This window comes from Agelaius tricolor, unplaced genomic scaffold, assembly GCF_023055355.1.
Source record: "Agelaius tricolor isolate 1412-34295 unplaced genomic scaffold, bAgeTri1.0.p SCAF_36, whole genome shotgun sequence".
In the NCBI taxonomy this organism is placed as follows: Eukaryota; Metazoa; Chordata; class Aves; order Passeriformes; family Icteridae; genus Agelaius; species Agelaius tricolor.
In genome coordinates this window covers 2,825,451-2,849,253 of record NW_027269296.1, presented here as the reverse complement: position 1 = coordinate 2,849,253, position 23,803 = coordinate 2,825,451, and the positions used below count along the sequence as shown (strand labels likewise).

The following is a 23,803-nucleotide window of genomic DNA, read 5'->3' as shown; positions in this document are numbered from 1 at the left end:
CTAAAACTTGAGGGAAGAAGAAAACGAATGTGCTGAGTGCCAGAATGGAAATCCTTTCTCTCCAGAGGCAAAGATACATTTAACTGTAATCATAACTGCTAGAAACAGACATAAAATCCATGGTGTAGAGAGGGGAGACTAATGTGAGAGCTTCAGATCACATTCTCTTCCTGGCCCTGAGAAAACATTAATTTATGATACAGCTGTGCCATGCAGATACATAAAACAAAAGCATTGTCCTACCATTTGGAAGAATTGTAGGTTCCCAGATTTTCAAAAGTTTTGTAAGTTCAATCATAAACCTGGAATAGGGCTCGGTGAAAATGTTATCTATTCTACCATTCTCAAACAGGTACTGCAAGAGAAAAAACAGGAAGAAAACCAGTTTATGATTATAGAACAGTGTAGAGAAGATACAGCACATCAAATTCTTTTCCTTTCTTATCTCCCAGTGGCTTATGGGGCCAAACACTTTGGTGAAATCTCCAGCAAAACAGTAAATCAAATTTTCTGCAGGGCTGGGACCACTCCAGTATGAAAGGAGAGATCTCAGCAAGAACTGTGGTTAATATTTCAAGCTCTAGAGCTGTTTTCTGTGAAATCATATTCTTAATATTTTTGAAAGAGTCTGCCTATAAAAACCAGAATAGTTATTGAGAATTTTTCTGTTGAAATGAACTTTACATGTTAATACCTCCTGACAAGAGACAGAGGCTGCTGAAATTGCTCAACTTGCAGCACCAAGGAAGAAAAGTTCCTTAAACTTTTCAAGGAGCAGTTAAAAAAAGTTTTCTAAAAGGAGTTTGTATCAATAAATAAGTCAAAACTGTGACACAAAAATCCCTGATACTCTGAGAACTTATCAATGGCACTTTGAATTTTAACTCTTTCTATACTTTCTCCAAGCATAGCAAGGAAAAAAAATTAAAATAATTCGATGTCTAATTAAATAGGTTTTATGTCAAAACAGCTTTTGACTCTTTATCTCAAAATGACTGTTTCAGAACAGGACCAAGCAGGCTGTCCTAAAGGAAATAGAAATGTACTGAACATGGAGTTTTAAACACAAATCAGCATTATTATAAGATTGTACTGCTACTGTTGCAAGGCTGGTAATAAGGACTTACTACATTATTCTTAGTATTCACTAATTACAATGCAGTTATTCCCAGTGTATTTTCTCTGTAAATATTGCCAGAGGTATCTGTCTTGTCACTGAGAATCCTTCCTGGGCAACCTCTTCCACATCAAGTTATATATTGGAAGAGCTCTGTGCAATTATTTTAGCTCTAAACCATTCCATCTTAAAACAAGAATTTCCGAGGAGCAAATATTTCCTAAACATGAAAAATAATCCAAAAGGTCCCAAATCCAAATACTTATGTCTAGGTAGAAACACTCAGCCCCAACATCACACTCCTATAAAAGGAGTGAAGAAGAACTTGGTCACTGTGACTGTAAGAAAATCCAGAAAAATGGGTCCTACATAGGACTAAGGCAAACAATGAAACACAAAAATAGACATTCTTGCCTCCTCTAGAAAGCCCAAGCTGCTCTGTGGGGCTGTGGATGTCCCATAAGTGACCAGAGCAGTTCTGTATGTTTTCAGCAATGCCCCAATCCCAGAGTTACCTGCTGAATTCCAAGGCACAAGTATAAGATGCTGTCAGGGTCGTATTTTTCTCCGTTTGGTCTCCGCACCTCTTGAATAAACTGGCACAAACCAAAACTCAGCTCAGCAAATGTGCATGAGAGAATGTCCTCCTTGAGCTTCACAGGATGAACTGGGGTCAAAGAAATGATCAGAAAAATTCATTCAGCACATTAAATCTTCCCACTTTCCTTATTATTTCATGTAGGCAAAACTCCTAAATTCCTGTCTCATACATGAATTACCCTGTATGATTAAATGGTGAACTCCTTCCTATCTGTTGGCTGAGAACTGAATGATTTGGCCAATAAAACCCAGCCCAGCTGCATGTGCAATCAGTATAAATGTTACAATGAGTACTGAGGTTGCAGGAATTTGGAGTCCAGACATGTAAATGTTTGGGAGTCTGCTGAACCCAAAATGTGGGACAGCAAGGGCTGCAATGAGCTCGAGGCTGATAAATGGATTTCACTCCTCCAGCTGGACTCAGGGGAGAGAGAGACTCACTCCAGAATCAGAAAAAGACCCTGAGTATTTCTAACCATGAGTTGAGTGCAGCAGATCCCACTTAAAGGAAGAGTTCAGTGGGACCATGCAGGTTTGGAAAGGGAAGCAGCACAACCAGGAATTGATTGATCAAATAATCTGCAATGAAACTACCAGGCTTGGCTGCTCCACACCTCAGAAATGCCTGTTTGGGAATAAGCAGGGAATCTTTCTGGGCACAGTTTCCTAGAAATGACTGTAATATTTACTTCTTTGGCCTCAAGAAGAAAACATAGTAACTCATGTGAATACTCCTTTTCTGGGAAATAAACCCCGGCTGTTCTCATGGAATGACAACAAAAATTCCAAGTAAGAGATGAAAAAGCAGATCTCATCCTAACTAGAATTTTTCCCTTTGTGGGTCTTTCTTATCTAAGTCCTGTCATGCTTAGTTCTTTAAACTGCAGAAGTATTTATTATGTTCAATACTATTCCTAATTTAAATGCTCTGCTTGACTCTGAAAATTTGCCCACAAAACTCAGTGCAATGATGTAAGATCTGAGACCAGGGAAAAGGGGAGTTAGACATTGCCAAATCCCAGTTCTGCTGGGCTTTTGTAAAAAACAAAAAATAAAAAATTAATCATTGGAAAAATAAACAAAATTGTATTTAATTGTCATTGTTATCTATCCCCTCTGTGAGACATGAGCAGCAATAAAGTTTCAGGCAGGTTGCAGCACAGAATGGGCAGGCTTTTGAAATGTTTCTTTCCAGCTGTGAAGCCTAGAAATAAGGTGTGAAGATTTTGATGTTGGATCACACGATTTTTTTACAGCAAACAGTTCTGCTGACCAACAAATACTTTGGGAATGTGCCAGCTGCAGATAAAATGGATGGGGCCAAGTTGGTGCTGTCAACTTAGAATTATGGCCTGATAGATCTGTAATTTCATGGTTCTATAATAGCTCAGAAAAGCTGTGCAGCTGCAGAAAGCATCTGTGCTGCAAATGAAGAACTACTGCATGCAAAGGAAGGCAATGTGGAGATTTCTAGTGCTTGAAAGACTTTTTTTAAAGGAAACATATCAATTAAGAATGTAATAGCTATGATTTTTAAATGCATGGAAAGATGCAAGACCAAATTCTATAAAATCTATTCTCTACTAATGGGCATTGCAAAACTCAGTGGTATCTAATCCTAATTTTCACCTCAACAATGAATCAAGCCAAATGCTCTTCAACTATGTATTTCTGTTTCCACTGAGAGACAAATTTACCTGAAAACTTCAGGTCCCCTTGTTCCTCCTGTGCATTTTTCCATTGGACCCAGTTTTTCCAGGCATTTACCCCATACATGTATTTTAGGGTCATCCCAGAAACAGAGCAGCCAGGGTAGGAGCCCTGCATCAAACTCCGGGGCTCCACAGCAACCACAGACTTCTTCCGTCCCTACAGGCAAGCAAAGACATCCAAACAAAGCAGCATTTCATCAGCTCCTCATCCATGGCTGGTTAGATTAGGGCACATGATGTGGTTATTTCAAAACAGAAGGGATTTGTGTTGCAGAAGTCATTCCTTACCCTTCTTTTTGGCTGGGGGAAGCCATCCCTGTGTCTCCGTCTTGCCCGTGAACGTGAATGTAAACCCGGTCCTTTACTGAGAGGGTCAAATGAGTCTGGAGTCAAATCAACACCATGAAGAGTTTAATCACATGATTTCTCAGCCCAGGTAGAAGTGTCACTGTCACTGAGATACTATGGAACACCTTACAGCTGACAATCACACCTGTATATTCAAGTAATCCTGACATTTGACTAATTTAGCAATCCATGTGCATGTGCTGTATAAAGACAGTGAATTCTCAGTAGGACATAAAAGCCCCCCAAAAAGTGGGTGTATTTATTCAGGCAAATATCTTAGCAACTACTCCACGTGGATTATACCCAGGGACACAGAAGTGATGAATTCAAAGGAGGTAAGCCACAATTTCCTGTTACTCCTGTCAGGGGTTCTGCAGAGTACTGTCTTTAAAGACAGCAGTAATATTCTAAAAATAGTAATATTTTGTAGATGTGATCAACTATTGCAGCTTTAAACATCCACTGTCACTAGATGAAAATGTACAAGCAGGCTGCTGGGACAATGTTCATGCAGAAAACTGTGTGTGCTTTTATAAAACAATGAGTTTTACTTCACATGACACCGACCTGATGGGAAATCTGCCTCCAGATCCTGTTCCACATCACCTTTGGAGAACTGCTTGAGCTCTGGATCAGGTTCTGGCAGGGCACTGGACCGTAAGGTGTAGTGATTCAACTCCTCCTCCCAGCTGTGAGGGGTGGACACTGCTTCTGATTCCAGATCTCCACTGTACGTGCTGCCCTGGTCTGCAACGAGAGGGACCACAGGGACCATGTGCTACAGGAAAGGCAGAACCAGGAGTTTGCAAGAAAAGATGCAGCAGGATCAAAATCCATTTGTAAAATAAAGAAATCTGACTGACCTTTCTCAAATATCTTGGGGTCCAGGAAGAGCTCGTGCTCAGATGTTTGAGATCCTTTAGAAAAAGAAGGAAATCTGTATCTACACATGGCTGACACTTTGCACAACTAATACAAAATACTTTGAACAGCAAAAACCTATCTATTAGGTCATAACATGAACACACATGCTATGCCTTCTCCTCCACTGGAGCTCTCCTAGCAGCTTTCTACCTTGGTCATGCTATTGCAGGGGAAACAGGAATCACAACTAACACAGGTTTGGGTTTGCTTTTCCTTCCATCCCTCCCTGTTATTTGAGTCATCTGTAGACCAGTAGGATATTTTGTTTATGTCTTTCCAGCTTGTTTCACTTTCATTACATGGATTGGTTGCTCTCCAACAAACTCTGACCTGCCTCACCCTCCATAAAAAGCCTGATAGGAAAATTTTCTTTCAAGGCAGCTGCTCTGTCTTCTTGATTTTGACTCTTCTAACACATCTTGTACTGATCTGGAGGTTTCTACCTCTGGTAACCTGTCCCTGTCACCACAAGTCAAATCAGCCTGTAGAATGAGGGAAAGGGAAATTCTGTGGTGAGAAGACCTTCACCTCATTGCATTTCATATCCTCTTTAAAACCACCACCTACCACCATGAGAGTGTGTTTTTTCTCTCTCTGCATCTTCTGCAATCATTTCTGCCATCTGAAGGAGATCAGCTTCAAATGGATTAATGGAAATCTTTTCCTTGTTTTCCTGAATATTTTCAATGATCTTATCAGCATTATCCGGGGTGGTTGGGATGAGCATGGGAACTGGTACCTATGGAACATGTGGAAAATATCAGAACATACTTAGGGGTGAAGGGAAACAGCAAATACACCTCAGGAGGTCACTCCCATTTAACCTTATGTATATTTTAGGACTACTAAAATGAAGTTAAAAATAACTCCAGACTGGACAGCTCTGTACTCTCCCTAATTTGGTAGTTTTGTGTGATGATGTTTAACCAAATATGATGTAATAAGGAGGGAAATGGCATCAAGGACTCCAAATACCACTTGCATGAGCAGACAGAGCACCCAGTGATGCAGTGCTGGGTGTGCTGGATGTAAAACAAGCCTGCAAACCACTGCCTTCAGTGGTGAGCTGCAGCATAACTTACAGGTACTGGCATCCCCAGGGGAACTGGTGTGTACTGGGTGTAGAGGTGGAGGGGCACTGGCACAAACACTGGTACAGGAACAGGTACCACAATGATCTGGGGTTGAGCAGGTGCTTCTTCTCCTTCTGTTGTACCAAAAACAGAACAGACAAAAAATTGTTGGAAAATACCATACAACAACCTGAAAACTAGTTAAGGTTTAATTATACATTCAAAAATACTCTCTGTTACATAAATCATGTATTACTCTCTCAACTGCAGTACAGACAATTCCAACAGGGGTAGGAGATCACACACCCACCTGTCTGGCATTCTTTGTTTTGTGTGTGAGGTTTGCAGGAGGTGGCCTTAGTCTGGGTGATGGGCTTACACAATAAAGCTTTGTTTTTCAGAAGCCTGGGTGGTTTTGATGATGGGAGCTTTAGGGCATCTGTCTGGGTACTTGCCTGTTTGGAAAACACAAAGGAGGGTCGAGTCAGTATTGGTTTGAAAGATAACATAAGACTAGAGTTTGTTCTATACTAGGGGAAGCTGAACAATTTAAAACTGTATTTGCTGATAAAAATGATCATTTAAAAACTACTGCAAAATAAGCTTGCTTATTTGGTGCTTTCTGGTCTCCATCTTAATTTAATTTGATTCAACAATGATGTTGTTTAAAGCTAATTTTGCTAATAAAGCTTATTTTGTTAACAGTGCAGTGAACAAATCCGCAAGAATATTTGGTTTCTGTCGTCAAATAACTGCTATAAACTTTTGACCTTGGAATTTTACTGATGGCAGAGATATAAAGAGGAATTATGCTAAGATACTTTTGATGACTAAAAGTCTGGCTGATACAGACACCGATAAAACTGAGTAAACTAATGTGAAACCACTGAAAACAAATAAATGTACAAAAGGAACAGCAATGCTGGCAGCAGCAGTATCATTTCCTGATACACACAGACTGACTATTCATGCTTGTACTAATGTCCTGCTAACTGTAATTTTCAGTCATGCATTCAAATAATAGGATCTATTTCAAGAGGGAAAACTCATACTCTAATTCATAAGTGACACTCCAGCTAAAAGCAAAGCTGTCAGTCTTCCAGAACCTAAAGCTACATAAAAGCAACTCTGATTTTAGGAGAGTTGCAAGATGTTACACCACATACCTCAAAGGGCTCAGGAATAGGGACTCTCAGAGTTATCCCCAGATAAGTGGTGACAGGGGCTCCCCACAGCTCTGTACCACACTGCCAGGGGGTGGGGAAGGAAAATGAAGCTGCAGGAGCTTGGTCATGTCAGTCCCAGCAGCCCAGGCTGGTCCTTTTGCTGTTCTATCCCATTTCTGAGCACAAAAGGCAGCCTCAAGTGCAGAAACCACACATGAATTACTTGGGAACCACAGACACCTCAAGAGCTACAATCTTAAGTTTTGCCTTAAAATATCCAATCTGGCAGTGGACACAAGGCTTTTGTACCATCTAAGTTCTATCAATTTTTAAAAAAAGCATCTGCAAGCTGGATGAATTTTAAATCCTCATAAAAAATTAGTTACAAAATGATTGTGCCAAATTCTTGGATAATTTACTTGTTATTGATACAATCTGAAAACTGAAAAAAGTCTTGTAAAACTTACATCTCCTATTGTTTTTGCTGTCACAGTAGGGACTGCACCTGTGAAGGAAAAAAAACCCCCATAAAATAACATGTCTACTTATCATCAAGAACAACAATCCATATTCTGCCAAGGTCAAGAAAAAGAATTCCAATTAAAACTCATTCCCTGATGTATGTACATAAATTTAAGTCATTATTTATCCCTAGATAAAGGAAGGACAAAAGCAATCATCTGCAGCGATGTGAAGCATAATGAAGAAGTGGCCGTTGTTCTCAGTAAAATCCCTGAGCAAATATAAATGTTCAGGAATAGAGATGTAAAAGTACAGGCATGGTATTCAGCTGCCTTACCCTGTAAAACATTGTTGGAGTTAACAGTAGGCTGGGCAGCTGGGGTGCTTGCAAGGGACACCACGTTTGCTATGACAGGGGTTGAGTCCTTTCTTAAAGAAGGAGGGCCTGAGGAGGAGGCTGGTGCCATGGAAAGGTTTGCTGGACACAGTGGACAGAAGAAAATGAGAATAAGCAGTAAGATAATTGAGAAAAAAAGCATTTCTGAAACAACACCCACCCTTCAGATCTGTCTCCAGGTGGAAGAGGCTGCTGTGTGAGAAGGGGATGTAGGTGTCGAGTTGCAGCATTTCAGTTTAAACAGGAGCTACTTCCACAAGCAAATCAAGCAAGAAGGGAAAAGAGCACCCACCAATGTCAGCAGCAGACTGCACCAAATTCATACAATGTGCACCATGGCCTAAAAACTGCCAGTTAATATTTATTGGTTTTGGGTATCCTACTCTTGCAGCCACTCAGTGGAAAATTATGCCCCTCTTTAAGATCAGTGATATTCCTGCTTTTTCTTTCCCTTTTCCTTCCTATCTTTGAGGGCCTTTCATCTCTTTGTGTCTCTACAGAAATTCATAGTTCCTGTTCCTGTGGGCTTCATTCCTACCCTTACTCCCATTCCACCTGCTCAAGGAAACAGCTACAGCACGTGTACACTTTGGGATTGATAATTCCCAAGAATAAACACTTTATGACACAAAATGGGAAGTCTTCATATGCCTACAGACTGCACAGAAGTGGCTGGTTTAAGTGCATATATAGGAGTCTGTATTTAAAACCACTAAGTCTATTAATTTCACCACTTGATTGTTAAAAGAATATTAACATTCTACCATATCTTCTTGGTGTTATGAAGATGAGCTAGATATTTAACATGTCTGCACTAAATATCAGCAGAGTTTACCCCAATGAAGCAGGTTTTTGTTTCATGAAAGTGACTGAAAGCAAGTGTTTTTGCTTCATCTTCTCTAAAATTTGTTTGGTACACAAAGCACTTGCATTTCACACCTACAGAAGTTTGAAATGGTCTCAAGTAAGAGTGATCTAAACCAGAGCCCACTCAGCAGCAACAGAAAAGCTCCCCAGGAGAAGACAGATCTTAAAGAGTTCACTGAAGTGAATTTGCAGATAAACATCCATCTCACTACCCCACACATCAAAAGGCAACACCATCCCCAGGCTGCTTTACCTGTGTTGTTTGGGACTGGAGGGTCAGGAGCACCTTGCTGTTTACAGAACAACAAAATACAAAGCAGATTGCAAAAATGCTTCATCTCCCCTTGCCATTTGATGGACTCGTTGAGTTTACCTTGTCTCTTACAACCATCACACTTTGCCATCTAGGAAAACAGAGTGAGGGAGAAATTGAATACATTTGGAAACACCAACAAGGGGTACAGGTATAAAAACCTAGAGGATGTGAGAATATAGCTTACCTGGTAAAACAAAACAGTGAATTTAGACATGCACTCCTCTGAGCAAAATTCTTCTGTTTTCCCCCCAAAGTGATTCTGGACCAGTTTGGGGGAGGTTTGTAAACAGTAACTGCACATTTTACAGTGGTTTCCCCAGCGCTTGGACAAGTCGTGTTTATAGAGCAGTTTACAAACTAAAAGAAAACAGCAAAAATATTCTTTAATTCTCTAATTCCTGTACTAAGTGATGTCTCTAATAATTCATTGAAACATACCATTAAAATGTAAACTGTGAACAGGGTTCTGTGTTCCTAAACCTAAAAAACAGATTCCTAACTTAAAAATATTAGATTTCTTTTAGTATTACTGATAATTTTTAGGCAAAACACTTGTGACTTGATTTCTTTGAGGCAGGGTTTTGCCCTTTCTTACCTTCACTACAGAATGTTTTATCTATGCCTGAGACTCTCACTGTCTCCTTGATAATTTTCTCAAACCTGCAGTATTCACACAAAGCCATCATATTGCCCTTCTTCTTATATTCATCACAGCAGGTCTTCCCACAGAACTGGAACATTTTACCCTGCAACACAGCCAGAATGTTTTGGTTTCAGTGTTTGAATGAGTCACATCCCAGATAATACATTTAAATTGTTAATAGAAACGCAGAAGAGTATTTATACCCTTAGAAATCAGCAACAGAGCACTGGCAGATGAGTCTCCCTATTTAGTTTTATAATAAAGCAAAATTTCTTGCAGAAAGCCCTCACCAACGGTCTTTGTCCTTGGATTAAAAGGTACAAGAGGACAGGGATGTGTTTATTTAGACAGGCAATTGTTTGGTTTGGGATTTTTTTTGGAGTTCTTTTTTTTTCTGGTTTTAAGACTATAGAGATAGTATCAGTATTAATTTGATATTGGTTAAACCAAATGAGTTTCAAAACCCTTCATAGCAGGTCTGTGCAAGCAACAAAGCAGTACTGACAGACCAATGCACATAAACTACGATTTTTTGAGTTTTTATTCTGAAAAAAGAGCTTTGAAAGCCCTGATCTTTATTACCTTGTAGTCAAGCAGTTCTGGTTTGGTGGCAAATGATCTGTTACAGTGCTGACACTTGATTTTCACAACAGAACGGGTAAAGGTGACCTGCTGGCACTGGGCAGCCAACCTCTGGAGCCCTGCTGCAGCTGGGCTGCTCGTGGAGCTGGGGGACACAGTTGAGGTGGTGCCAGTGCCTGAGACTGTCCCCGAGGAGATGCTGACAATGACCTGGCCCTGAGACAGGGGCACCACCGAGGAGTTCAGTCCTGTAGGCTTGTTGAACAGATTCTGTGGGAAAGCAAAGAAATAGGCTTTACTTTACAGGGTTCCATCTTACACCTGGGTATTTCCACCATCAATTTAGCATTCTGTTAATTCAGCTAAGAAGAAATCCTAGATGTCACACCTGAAAAGCTACTACACAATTGTAGCTGCAAAAATTTCGTATGCTCCCATCTGACATAGCCAAGTGATACTGAGGGTTTGCTGAGGTTTTACAGCTGTTGCACTGAACTTGAACACCTGAGGGTGAAACAGAGAAGAAAAAGTGATTTATGCAACATCAAGTTGTATTGCAGCTAATTTTGCACAGTGCATACAAAAACAGTCTGAGTGATGAGCCAAGGCACAGACAGAAGCCCACGATGATGTTTCCACAGATTCAGAAGCAGACACTGCAGCTGCTGTGCCTGTTGCTTGCCAGAAATTTAATTAATCTCCCAGTATCCCTAGGATGTCAGTAAGCATTTTTCTATTTTTACATGAAAAATAGCTGAGAATGTTTGCCTAGCTCTATGCAACATTGGGCAGAGGTAATAAAGCTGATCACCCCAGGGAGCAAGGGCCAGGAGAGTCCCAGCAGTGGGATGGCACATGTCCACACAAGAGGTTTGTCTAGCTGGAAAATCCACCAGCTGCACTTGCAAGACCAAAATAAAACAGATTTAAGATTGGTTATCATGTGGAGTTCCCTAAAACCAAAACTGAAATAGCTATACTATCACTGCTGCATTTATCTACAATAGAATGCCCTTTCATTCCCATCTCAGCACTTAAAAAATCACTTCCCACCCACCCAAAAAAGAATATCAGCCTTAACTTTCAAGACAAATAAAGCTGGGATATGAGCCACAGGAAATGAAGTTTCTATAGAAGTAAAAGGAGAAGCTTACCTGAAGAAGTGATCATTTTTACTCTGTATGCTGACAAACAGTTAACAGAACAAAACAGTTCCGTCTTCCCCAAGTTATTTGTGCCCTCCACCATCTCAGCTGAAGATCTCAGAGATTTACACAGTGTGCAGGGTGTAATTTTAGCTGACTTCTGTGGAAACAGGGAAATTGCTTATTCATTTGAAACTTGGCATTTTTTATTAACCCGGAAATTGTCGCTAACATTTACAATATTTGTAAAACGTGCTGGTGTGCTTGAAACAGAGCTTGTTTTCTAGCTGTGTTATTTATGGTGCAGATTCATTGATCTGAGCTGTGGTTTGAGCACCTTCCCAGGCCACTTTAACCAGTACCAGGCTGTCTGCAAAAACTCCTACAGGTACTGCCACAGATCAGCACCTTGTACCAGACAACTTCCAACATCTTGCTGAGGGGATTGACATTTTGCTTATGGTTTTTAATGCATCAGCTCTGTAGATAAACAATATTCCCACTGAAGAGATGAGAAAACAAGGAACAGGGAGAAGCAGGTCCCCTGATGGTGTTTGATAGCAAAATGGGAAAGAGATCCTTATTCTAGTAATAATCACAGTTTTCAGTGTGTGGTCTACAAACTTCTTTTGAAGAGAGACACAGGAAAAAGCCTGATTTTCATAGACACATTTTCTGTGTTTAAGGTTTTTTTAAGGTCTTTAAGTTTGGAAAAAACTTTGAGAATTAGAGCACCAGATTATTTTAATATGACAGCCTTAAAAATGCACTTTGTTCTATCATCAGCTATTCCAGCTCTTCACAGGACAGAACAGAATACAAGCTTTTAGGGATTTTAAAACACCCACAAACCTCCAGAAATTATCAGAATGTACCTGACAATTGAGCTGAATACTGTTTAAAAATCAATTAAAAATAGATATGACTTAACCTTATAAGCTTTGAACATACTGTATTTTCAAGAGAATTATCACATATGGGGTTTTGATGTGTGACATAAAAGAAGCATGAAAATGTTTCCAGCTTATTTAATTTTATCTCCAGATTTGTTTCAGAGGACAACTAATTCTGAAGGCAATTTTCTGGATGAAATACATTTACCATAATTTTTTTTTCAATTCATTAGGCCTTTCTTGACCTAAGTGGCCTGGATAATGGGACAGCAGAGTCAAGTCATAAAATGAAGTTCCATTCTTTTATCAGAGGGCAATTTTTTCCTAAAGTAATTGCTTTAGAATAAATAATTCAAGAATAATTGAGCTATTATAATAAATTAAGGTTCTCTTAAATGCTCAGGTCTTCAATAATAAAAAATAAATATGAAAAGTTTAAAAGTTAAAATCATAATTATCAACTAATTATTACTTTTCCTTTCCATTTAATTCAAGGGCTACAATTTAATAAAGAATACTCTTTAAGGAGCATCTCAAGGCTGAAAACAGCCACAGGAGGCTGCTGCTGAGTGGTCCCACTGTGTCTTCTCCCACACTGGAATTGTCTGGTAGCTGGTACAGTAGTGACAAAAAACCAGAGCAACACATGTGGGCAAAGATTAAGCAGCAAATTATCATCCCTGGATGTGTTCAAAACCCACTCTGACCTGTGACACTTTGTGATATGGTTTAGTGGGCATTGGGTATTTGGTTGAAGGATGGACTTGATGATCTTGGAGGGCTTTTCCAACCTTAATGATTCTGTTATTCTTGAAAAAATAGTTGAAAAAAATTCTTGAAAAAGCAGTTACCTTAAACCAATATAGTAACTGAAATAATCAAACAGTAAATTGGGTGTTAAAACACTTAAAATCTAATAAAAATTAGATGGATTCTATTTCTAGTATTTTGTCCAAATACAGAAATCATGGAATCCCAGAATGTTTTGGGTTGGAAGGGACCTTAAAGCCCATCCTGTTCCCTCCCTGCCATGGACAGGGACACTTTTCACTACCCCAGGTTGCTCCAAGCCCTGTCCAACCTGAGTTTGGACACTTCCAGGGATGGAGCAGCTTCTCAGGGCAGACTGTTCCAGGGTCTCCCCACCCTCACAGAGAAGCATTTCTTCCCAATGTCCATCTAAGCCTGGAATTTCTTCCCAATGTCCATCTAAGCCTGGAATTTCTTCCCAATGTCCATCTAAGCCTGCCCTCTGGCAGTGGGAATCCATTCCCCCTTGTCCCATCACATATACCTGCTTGTAACCTGTCACACAGATGGAACTGCAGAATTTTTTGGACTGTCCCTCTATCTGCAGGACGTGACACTGGCCAGAGCCACTGTAGCAGTATCCCCCACAATATTCACAGCAGTTCATGGTCAGGTTGTTGGCTGAACGGAACTGGGAGAAACAGGCGTCGCTGCAGAGCTTGTGCACCACGTTCTGGTAATTCACCTCGTGCCTGATCTGCAAGAAAAGGAACATACAGCAAGGACAGGAAGAATATGTCTGGTCATCTCTGAGCCAGCTGTGCTGAGCTAAAGAAATTTAAACAAGGAAAATGGAAATTACCACTGCATTCTTCTGGCACATGCTGCACTTGCTGGAAATGCTGTTGGTGTGGATAGTGACAATGGGTTTCCTTTTCAGTTCATATGTGGACAGACAAGACTGGCTGCAGAAATCCTTACTGAAGTCTGTGTTGTCAAACTGGGCAGTGATTACGTCCTTTGGATTTAGAATTTCTCTGTGGAAAAAGAAAAACAAACACAGAGATAAAGGATTAATGGGGGTTTCATGTCAACTTGCTGTTCTTGATTATTCTGGAGACTAAACATTCTCCAGGAGAGGATGGATCCATTTAATTGAAACCTTGAATACATTAACTCACCCATGTTTTAGTTTATTTTAGGGATTCATAAATCTGTTTTTCTTTAGAAGAAATAATGCATAAAATACTTTTTGAAAATGTACTCTTGTTAGTAATTTTGAGAGTGAAATGACATTTTGAAATGGCAGGCAGATGCTGGACCTTTTGAAACACAGTTTTTCATATTTGGCTCATTTAAATATAAAAAAAGAGAAGATGCATTCTGCACCACAGAGGCTTTTAAATCTATGTGTGTGTAAAACCCAATTAAGGAAATGGAACTGCAAGCAGACAGACCAATTAACAAAGAACAGCATCAGCCACCAATTTTTGAAGGGAAGCATAAGAGGAGCAGCACTACCAACACAGCAAGGGGCACAAGAACAGAACTGAAGCCTTTCATTATCTGCTTGAATATCAATTATTAGTAGAACAAATGAAAGCACTGTCCTACTTTGAGCAGCTTGAGCAGGTTTTCTTGGTAGAAGCTGGTGGGCGAGAAGCTGGAATGGTGTATCCAGTGAGGCACAGTGTGGAGCAGAAGAGCTGGGTTGAGCCTTTCCTCTGGTAGGCAGTTTGCCCCTTCTGCAGGATTTTTTTACAGCCAGAACAGGAAACCCGAACAGCTGTGCTTGGAACTGAGGGTAGCATTTTACTCATGCCAGAGGATGCCACAGCAGGCTGGAAACCTGATGACAGCTGTGGAACTAAAAAAAAAACCACACAGAGAAAACACAGAGTCAGTGTCACAGATCCAGTACAAAGAACTCACTGGTGTGTAGGGGCAGGCACAAGGCTCATAGCTTTATTTGGGTTGTCAGGGTCTAGGGGAGAATCAAATAGCAGATGAACTCTCCACAAATACATGCCCTGTGCTGCTTTTCTGCATAGCAGATTTTTGTAACTACTCTGAAGATGGAGAATGCACTTTCAACATCCCTTTCATGGAATCATAGAATGGTTTGGGTGGGAAGGGAATTTATAGTTCATGCCCTTCCACCCCCTGGCAGGAGCAGGAACACCTTCCACTACCCCAAGTTGCTCCAAGCCCCAGTGTCCAACCTGGCCTTGGACATTCCCAGGGATCCAGGGGCAGACACAGCTGCTCTGGGCAACCTAAGCCAGGTTCTCTCTACTTGCACAGGGGAACAATTGTTTTCTAAGATCTAATCTAAATCAGCCCTCCTTCAGCTTAAGACTATTTAACACATTCAGTTCTCCTATGCATTTCACATTCAATTTTCCTATGCCTCAAAACCACTATTATTTTTAATCTCAATTTCATTCTCTCTAAACCAAACTAGTTCTTCATTCCTACTGGGATCAGACACGGCGAATGAAATGCAGAGTGACCTGCAAGACTATTTGCAAAGGTGACACATTTTACAGATTTAAATGAAATTATTCTTGCCTATTCCTTACCAAGAGGATTGCCACTGACTGAAAATACAGCACTGATTTTCAGCTCCCCTTCCTGAGATTTTGGCTGTTGGCCGTACTCCTAAAACAAAGGAAAAGGAAAAGGAGAACAAATACACACATGTAATAACAGGTTACATGATTCCCTTCTTTCACAATGCTGCATTGAACCTCAGGGAGGAGTGGGTGTCCTAAGCCTGCTCCAAAGGCTGGGTGACAAGTGAGCAGCACACACAGCTCCTTCTCAGAGCTCCACAGCAAACCACACCTGAGGGGGCACAAATGCACAGGTGGGGCTGCCTGCTGCATCCCCCTCTCCAGCTGCACTCCAAGACAGCTCAGAATTCAGCCAAAGCTTAAGGAAATCTCTGCTTCCCATTCCAACTTTCCAGCTGGAAGTGCTTTTGCCTTGCCCCTGTTCTGGGAAAGAAGTTTTATCTTCACATAAAGGAGGATAGCAATGAAATAGAGCTGGGACCTCGTAGGGGAGAGTTCTGTTTTAACCAGGAGTTAGGACCTTGGAGCAGCCTAAGGTGAAGCTTTACAGCAGACCAAGGCTGGACCATCACAGTCCCAGCTCCAGCACGAGGGGAATCACCTCACATTTGGTACAGGATGAGAAAATCCCTGGACAGCTGCTGCTGGAATAGCTGACATGCTAGAAATGACTGGCTGAGTCCCCAGCAGCTATTCCCACTGCCAGCACACTTCCTGCCCCTGCTCTCCCCAGAAATCTGAGCCAGAAAGCAGCTTGGAACACTCCACATGGAAATCTTAATAGGCTGAATAACATAATCTCTTGGAACTCCAGAGATGATAAGATTTAGCCTACTTCCAGTCGTTTGGGAGCAGTGAGGCATGATGTCATGTTATGACTGAGCTAAATTCACAGTTGCTGCCTGGCTGCCAGGGAAACCAACTCAGAATCACTAAGCAAAAGGAAGCTCTCCCTTCCCAGTGGCAGTGAGAGGCTCCCCCAGCTTCTGCCAGCTCCCAAAATCCCACAACAACCTCCACTGAGCACGTGCCCAAACTGAGCACTCCTCTCACTCCTGTGGGAAAACTGGAAGTTTCTATGCTAGACAAGCAAAGTATTTCTCAACATGTTTCCCAGGAGACAGGCAGTGGTATTCCTTGACCATGTCAACCATCAGACTCAAACAATCAAATCTCACGTTGAGAAGCTCAAAGCTGGGTATGGGCATGCTGTGATGAGATTCTTAAGCACCATTTTTATTATTATTATTATTATTATTATTGAAAAATTAATCATTTGCAGACATACAGTTTTTTAAGCACTTTAACTGTAATTGTATCATTAGTCAAGAGCAGGAAAAGAAATGGAGGCAAATCCTGACATCAACTGTGCATGATCAAGCAGTTTCACAGCAGCTTAACAGTGCTGAAAGCCAAAAACTTTCAGCTCCAACTATTGGTTACAGCAAGAAATGCTCTTATCTTTCAGGAAATATTAAAAAAAAATCCATAAAATCCCCCCCATAGAAATTCCAATCTAAAGCAAAACAAAATGAACTCAGTTCTCCTACTTTTCCAGTATCAGGCAGAGTTGATAATCACAGGATTTTACTCCAGGAAGGAATTTTTTGAACCATACGATATTTGACATTTAAATTCTTCAAGTCTTCATTTTTACTTATTAATATGATCTTTGATAACCACAGACATCTCGCCTTGCATTCCACACAAATCCACACAGCAGATGCCATCTTGGGAGGACAAAAGAAGAGACAGATTTAACTAATCTACACGTGGTTTGACATTCTACAGGTTCAAGGAAAAATAAACCCAAACAATCCCACAGAGACTGAACAAACCAGAAGGACAGTAAAATCTGAAGTTGCAAATATTTTACTTATTAAATTGAGAGTATTATGGGAAAAGAAGAAAAAGTGCTGGGAAGACAGGCCCAGAGAGCAGAGGAGGTTCAGCAGAAGGACAAAGACTGATGCTAAAAACTAACACCTACACAGGAACACCAACACTCATGTGTTGGTGCAAAGGGATGCATCATTTTGGGAAGTTCTGCACACCTTTCACATATAAAATCTGACATGTAACCCAGATCTGAGCAGTGAGGAGACAGGAATTGCAGCACAGCTTGTTCCCCTGGTGTCACACAGCAAACCAGGGGCACAGAGATTGGCTGGAGCTCAGCAACCCTGGCCCCAGCACTGCTCAATCCACAGGTCAGACCTTCTCCAGATTGCAGTTGCTGAGTTTTACCTGTATCACCACAAAAAGTGTCAGTCTTGAATAAGAAAGTCACTTAAACACATACTTAAATTGACTTCACTGATGTGTAAGTACTTAAATATTTTGCTAAGTCCTTTAAGTGCTAATTTAAAACAGGAACAAACTACTGTGCTTGCAAAGGCAGCTTTTAAGAAGGAAGTAGCAGCAATAGCTGCTTTAATTAATATCTCTAATTATGAGCACTCATAAGTTATTTAACAAAATGTGATTTACAGGTTATTTCCTAGTTAGGTAAAGTGTCTATGTTGCCACAGATTTAGTTACAGAAGTTTTAGAGCACTTGGCTTTGTTTCTAACTGAAAAGAAAAACATTTTCAGAGACAAGGTAACAAGACATCAAAAAGTTGAGGGGGAGTGGGTAATTTTTTCATAGTAGTGTAAGAGGGAAAAATCCTTCAACTAAACTATATTCTTCAAGTTAAATTTAGGCCAACAAACCAAATAAATGGCTGAATTTTTGTTCAGCTTAAGCGGTCAGCTGTCAGACCAAAATGAGAAATGCAATGGGAAACTTACCTCAGAATTACCAGGTTCATCTTTAATTTTGTCTAATAGTCCCTGCTGTGGGGCCATAGCTTTAGCATATTCGTCATCCAAAGGCTCCTTCTTAATTCTAATATTTGGTGCAAAGGAATTCCCCAGCTCTTGTCCAATAGATTCCTTACTAGAAAATAGGTAGCTAGACTCCTGAAACAATAATATGAAAAAGAATTCACCCTCCTGCATCTGCCATGAGGAGTTGGGCTGCTGCCAAGGGGAGTTTGTGTTGCAGACCAAGAGATTTGGGTCCTGCCAAGGTGGGAGAAATGCTGGGCAGCAGCTGCTGCCTCAACCTCCCTGCAGCCCCCTCTCTCATCCCACCCCCAATGCTTTCCACTCCTCTGGCCCAAGCAGAAGACACCCAGCTCTGTAAGTTGGTTGTTTGGGAGTGTCTCCTGTGGATACAGCTGTTCCCTGGCTCATGTGGAAAAAAAGCAGCAGGTCAGGTGGATGCATCCAGCTGTAGGTTCGGCTCACTGGTCACTCCAATCATGCTGAACAGGAAAGTGGCTACCAAAAGAATCCTCAATCCAAAGAGAGGCTCAGGAAAATTTTACAAAATTATATGTACTGTTTAAGTAGCAAAGATGTCTAAGAGTCAGAAGATCAGTTTCCTTAACACTCAAATTTACACTCAAATACAAAATACGTATTTTGAATTATTCCAGCATATTGCTGCACTTGCAAAAGTGGTTGAAAGATCTATAGCTTACCCTGAAGTTAGTTTCTGGAGTTTGTGGCGCTAACTGCGTCCGTAATGTTTCTTCTACTTGATTATGAACTGAGGAAAACATATACATTAAATAGAAATGAATACAGGTTCCAATGCATTTCCTTTAAAACTATCAGAGTCTCATCCTGCTCCCCAACCCCAGTGTCTGACAGCACCTCACCACTATTAAACTACTCCCTTTCTCCTCCCTGTAGGGAAGGTGGTAATCCCTAAAGAGAATTGACTCTTTTTTAATTATTCTATTGGATCATTATTTTCCCATTCCAGCAAAATAGTTGCAAACTTCCGATGCAAATTCTTCACTCAGAATTTTCCACACCTCAGCAGGTTTTGAACTCCCCTGTTTTGACATTTAAATCAGAAAATACTTTTCAGAGCAACATCTTCCAGCTTTTCCTTTGCTGTTCTGTTCTTTTGCCTTTTCCCCTCTTCTCAGGAAATAGCATCTTCTGCTTTTTTAGAACATATCATTTAAAAACTTTGGATCTGCCTAGATGCTGGATGCTACCAAGAGCATTTATCATTCTGGTTTCAACTACTGACTACTTTACCTATCTTTTAACTGTAGGTGTTTACAACTTTCTGAAATACATCCTATGTACAGAAACATTCTTCCCTTGACTTCTAACTGAAGGTACAAGTAGAGATACATCTGTAAAATTATTTCACAAGATATTTTTATTGCTTCTCTATCATTGGTGCCACCTGGAAGCACTGATTTGAAGATGCTGTTGCTGAACATTGAAAGTTTAAACCTCAGAACTAGAAGCTGTGAATGTGAACAAGCAGCCAGGAGTGCCTCACGTGCTGGCTCACCCTCCCTCTGCTGAATAAGATTAAACCATGTGGTCCTGCTTGGTTATTCTTAACTCCTTCATTCACTGCTCTGCTGTAACTTTCAGAGCTTGAGAAGACAAAAATAAGTGTGTGGGCAGCAAGATTATGGAGACTGTCAAATGAGAAAGGGATTTTAGGCATCTTTGGTTCTTTCCATGTTGGCTGGATGAAGTCCAAGACACAAGTATTTGAGGAAGAAGGGGAGCAGTCTCCCAGGAAAAGCAGATTTCAAGCTATGTTCTGGCTTAGTTCCTGCAGACACTAACTCCTTTCTAGCAAGCCTTTCCCTGATACTATCAAATCCACACTGCTTTAAATGCCTAGGCACTAGTGAAGAATTGGTGCTTTGCTCAAAAAATCTTTAGTGGCCATCAACTTAACCTAAACTTCATCACCTTTTCTTTTAAGAAGCTCCATGGTCTATAAAAAACAGTGAGAAAAACCAAAAGGAAGCTTGAATTGTCACCTAGCTTGGTTTAGGAAACCACAACAACAAAGGTTATGTTGAGGCTCTGTAACAAGCTGTGGAGGATGAGGCCTCCCTGACACTGCCAAGCCCTTTGCAAATCCTCCTCCTAAGACAGAGTTCATTGGATTGCAGGATTCTTCATAAAATGCTCCCCTACACACAGCTCTGCCTGTTCTCTTCAACAAAGTGATGTTTTTAATAATTAGCCCTACTGCTGATTTCTTTCTAATTCTTTCTTCCTCTTTGCTGGGCAGCCAGGTCTATGATGGCAACAGTTACCTGCTTTGTCAAGAAAACTGCTTTTCAATCTAGAATCCATATCTTTAGGGATTTTTTCCAACCGTTTTTCACGTTCTTGAAAATGTCCTTCTCTATTCTTGTCCTTTGCTGAAAAAGTCTCTTTGCCATTATCTCGTGTTCTGCTAAAATCTTTTCGAAGTGATTTAAATACGGGGCCCTGCTCAAAGGGGGAAGTGAGATCCTTCTGGATTGCATTCTGAACCTGAATTTCTTTTTCACTGTCCAGTTCATGATCTGGAACTCTCTTGCCCTCTTCCAGATGATCTTCATCATGAATTGCTGAAGAAAGAGCGTCTTTTGGAGTGAAATTCTGATCATCTTCGTTGTCACTCCCAACAACGGGTATGCCTGCAAGATCCCCAGAGTTCAGAAAATAATCATGATCATCACCCTGCAGTGAGTTCTCAGGTCCTGCTCGGTTCAGTACTCCGTAAGACAAGCTGTCCAGGGCAGGTGTTAAGTTGTGCTCAGCGTCCTCAGACATCTCTGCATCCAGAATTTCACCACCTAAGGAGAAAAAAATCCCAGTGAACTGTCAGAAAATTGACCAATTTCATGTGTAATGAAGGAGAAGTGTGAGTGTCCTAATCTGGCTGATGCTGCAATTTCTTGAATATTCTCAGCCTTTTCATGCCAACATAACTCTGAAAACATTGCTGACATAGGGATGGTTCAGTTGCCCTCACCACTCTGAGGCAGAAGCTGAACTGAGTAAAACTAACCAAAGAAAGAAAAAATATTAATTTCCATTCACCTCACTTGTAGCACTTGTGGAGAAGGCAATGCAGGAGGGAATGAGCAGGAAGGGCTGGGATGAGGGCAAGACAGTCTTGTTCAGCAGCAATGACACTTCCAAGAAAGGCTTTGTGAAACTATGACATTAGAGAATAAATAGAAATACTTACATTTCTCTGTAATATCAAATACCGCATCAGATTTATCTTCAAACTGTAAAAAAGGAAAGCACTGTGTCATTGTCTTGGTCAGCTGCCATGTACTTTGCTAAAAAGTATCTGATCAAAACCAAGCAGAAGGATCACAATTCCTCCTCCTCCTTCCTTCTTTGCCTCAAGCAAATTTTTATGAATTAAGACAGTTACATCACTGAGAAGCCACACTAACCCTAATGAGCTCAGAATACATAGAAAAGGCACACAAGGAAAATTTAGAAATAGTGTTGCTTCCCAGAGGAGAGAGGAAAGGGAATGTCAATATTCTCTACTACCTGGGATACCATTACCAGGTCAAGGCCACAGATTCTGCCCTGATACTCCACGAGCCTTCGTTCCCTCTGAACATCAAAAATAAAAACCAGGAGCATGGGCAGCTCCCACTGCCATGGGCAGCACAGGCCCAAGGGTTTCACCTCTCTTACAGGGAATTTTCCCCTTTCCAGGAACAGGGAAATGCAATGTTTAACTTCCCAACACAGAGAGTGTCAGTGTGAGCATAGGCACAGAAGACCCAGATGCTGAGTGAGTGCTGCACAAACATCTGTCTGCATTAAACATCCTCTCTGACAGATGTTGAAGTTGTTGGCATGCTTGGATGGTGCCTGGAGAAGGATAATTAAAGTTTTCTTCAGAATGTCCAACTCATTAGCAGCCTTCTTTTCTGCCCAAGAGATAACAGTAATTCATTTAAGCCCTCTCTCCTTTCTCTGCCTTGCCAGCTCTACACTTCTTTCCTGCTAGATCCTGCTCACACTGCAATTCTTAAGCCATCTTAGGGAAAGTAATGGGATTTGATAGCAAAGGGATGAGCCTTAATTTCATTTAACTCAAGTCATTTAGTTGATAAATCCAGTATTTCTCAGGGCTGTGATGGGAGCTATCAGTTTGGTAGCAGGCAGCTCTAGGAAAGGATGACAACAGACTGTCCCAGAGGTCATTTGATGGCAAAATGTCCCTTTCCAATACCACTTGAAGGTCTGCAAAGACAAGGTAGCTCCTTCAGCTTAACTGGACACACATGGAACAGTGAGGACATGTCCAGCATGGCATCAAGTCAGTTGGATACTGCACCAGAACTTTCTAGATTCTCTGAGCAGACACTTGAGGCTGGAAAAGTAAAAGAGAACCAAACCAAACCAAACCAAACCAAAGGATATAGTTCCACAAGGCTGATGCAAGTCTTCTCATGTAATTATCTACAGGGAAAGAGTAAGGAAATACCTCCCAGGAAGGTTTGCAAGGCCTGAGCTCTGCTCCTGCTGTAATGATCTCAGGAGTGTCTGGAAGATGGAAGTTGAATGTTGATCTAGAAGCCCATTAAGAGTCAACTAAATTGACCCAGGTGTAAAACTAATCCCCATAAATACTGGATATACTAAGTGCTCCTAGAAGCTGCTGAGGACAGGGACAGCAGGGATGGGTTACTTTTACAGAAGAACATGGAGAGGAACTTGTTGCCATTTGATAATAATATCAGAGCATGAAGTTTTAGGAGGCAAAAACAATAGCCCAGGTCCTTGACTCTACACTGACCCTTTTTTGATCCTTTTTTGCTTCCTGTCAGGAATTCTCTATCCTCTCCAAAAATGTCACAACAGATTTTGATGGTAGGATGAAGGGAATTTTCAGTTGAGCTTATCCTTTTCTCAGGGTAGATTTCTATCAAAGTAGTTCTTTAACTCTTTTGAGACCCAAAGTACCTGGGGAAAATATTCCAGGTCCTACACTACCCTGGCTGCCTTACACACCCAAACCCTAAGTATTCCTTCTGCTGGTGGTTACAAATCTTTTGCCAACAGCTGACAAGCCCAGGAATGCTTGTATTAGCAAGGGATACATTTTGCAGTGTGGATCTGTCTCACTGTTTCATTCAAAGAAACACTAACAGGCAAGTCAGCACAAGGGGCCACCTGCAAGAGCATGAGGGACTCCCAGAAACATTCTAGAGAAGCTGGAAAACATTTACAATCTACCTGGAAAGAACCCAAGACACTTCCCAAACACAAGGTCACCCTAGGGAAAAAATCCCCCTTGTTTTGTTCCTTCACTCCTTATTTTGTGAGGATATGAAAAGAAGATCTTCTTTCAAAAGGTTTGGGTACAGAGGAAGATCTGAGTCTGTG

The 23,803-nt window shown here is 40.9% G+C and overlaps 1 protein-coding gene across 5 annotated transcripts in view; it reads right to left on the bottom strand.

Annotated features, from left to right (window-relative positions):
- The window catches only part of LOC139602955 (zinc finger MYM-type protein 4-like), a 38,779-nt gene that overhangs the window by 5,460 nt on the left and 9,516 nt on the right, over positions 1–23,803 (bottom strand). The window contains exons 2-26 of one of the 5 annotated variants that reach the window (XM_071453214.1): positions 21,633–21,675; positions 20,707–21,234; positions 19,102–19,169; positions 18,365–18,535; positions 15,578–15,656; positions 14,610–14,862; positions 13,858–14,032; positions 13,540–13,752; positions 11,362–11,512; positions 10,596–10,711; positions 10,208–10,477; positions 9,578–9,728; positions 9,167–9,339; positions 8,920–9,070; positions 7,740–7,880; positions 7,408–7,445; positions 6,085–6,229; positions 5,784–5,908; positions 5,269–5,440; positions 4,641–4,694; positions 4,345–4,524; positions 3,718–3,812; positions 3,415–3,586; positions 1,633–1,784; positions 244–355 (exon numbers count right to left, since the gene is read on the bottom strand). In XM_071453214.1, the coding sequence (XP_071309315.1) occupies positions 244–355; positions 1,633–1,784; positions 3,415–3,586; positions 3,718–3,812; positions 4,345–4,524; positions 4,641–4,694; positions 5,269–5,440; positions 5,784–5,908; positions 6,085–6,229; positions 7,408–7,445; positions 7,740–7,880; positions 8,920–9,070; positions 9,167–9,339; positions 9,578–9,728; positions 10,208–10,477; positions 10,596–10,711; positions 11,362–11,512; positions 13,540–13,752; positions 13,858–14,032; positions 14,610–14,862; positions 15,578–15,656; positions 18,365–18,535; positions 19,102–19,169; positions 20,707–21,234; positions 21,633–21,675 (3,928 nt within the window). The remainder of the gene's footprint in view (positions 1–243; positions 356–1,632; positions 1,785–3,414; positions 3,587–3,717; positions 3,813–4,344; positions 4,525–4,640; positions 4,695–5,268; positions 5,441–5,783; positions 5,909–6,084; positions 6,230–7,407; positions 7,446–7,739; positions 7,881–8,919; positions 9,071–9,166; positions 9,340–9,577; positions 9,729–10,207; positions 10,478–10,595; positions 10,712–11,361; positions 11,513–13,539; positions 13,753–13,857; positions 14,033–14,609; positions 14,863–15,577; positions 15,657–18,364; positions 18,536–19,101; positions 19,170–20,706; positions 21,235–21,632; positions 21,676–23,803) is intronic. The other 4 variants (XM_071453215.1, XM_071453217.1, XM_071453216.1 and 1 more) reach the window with 4 other exon arrangements.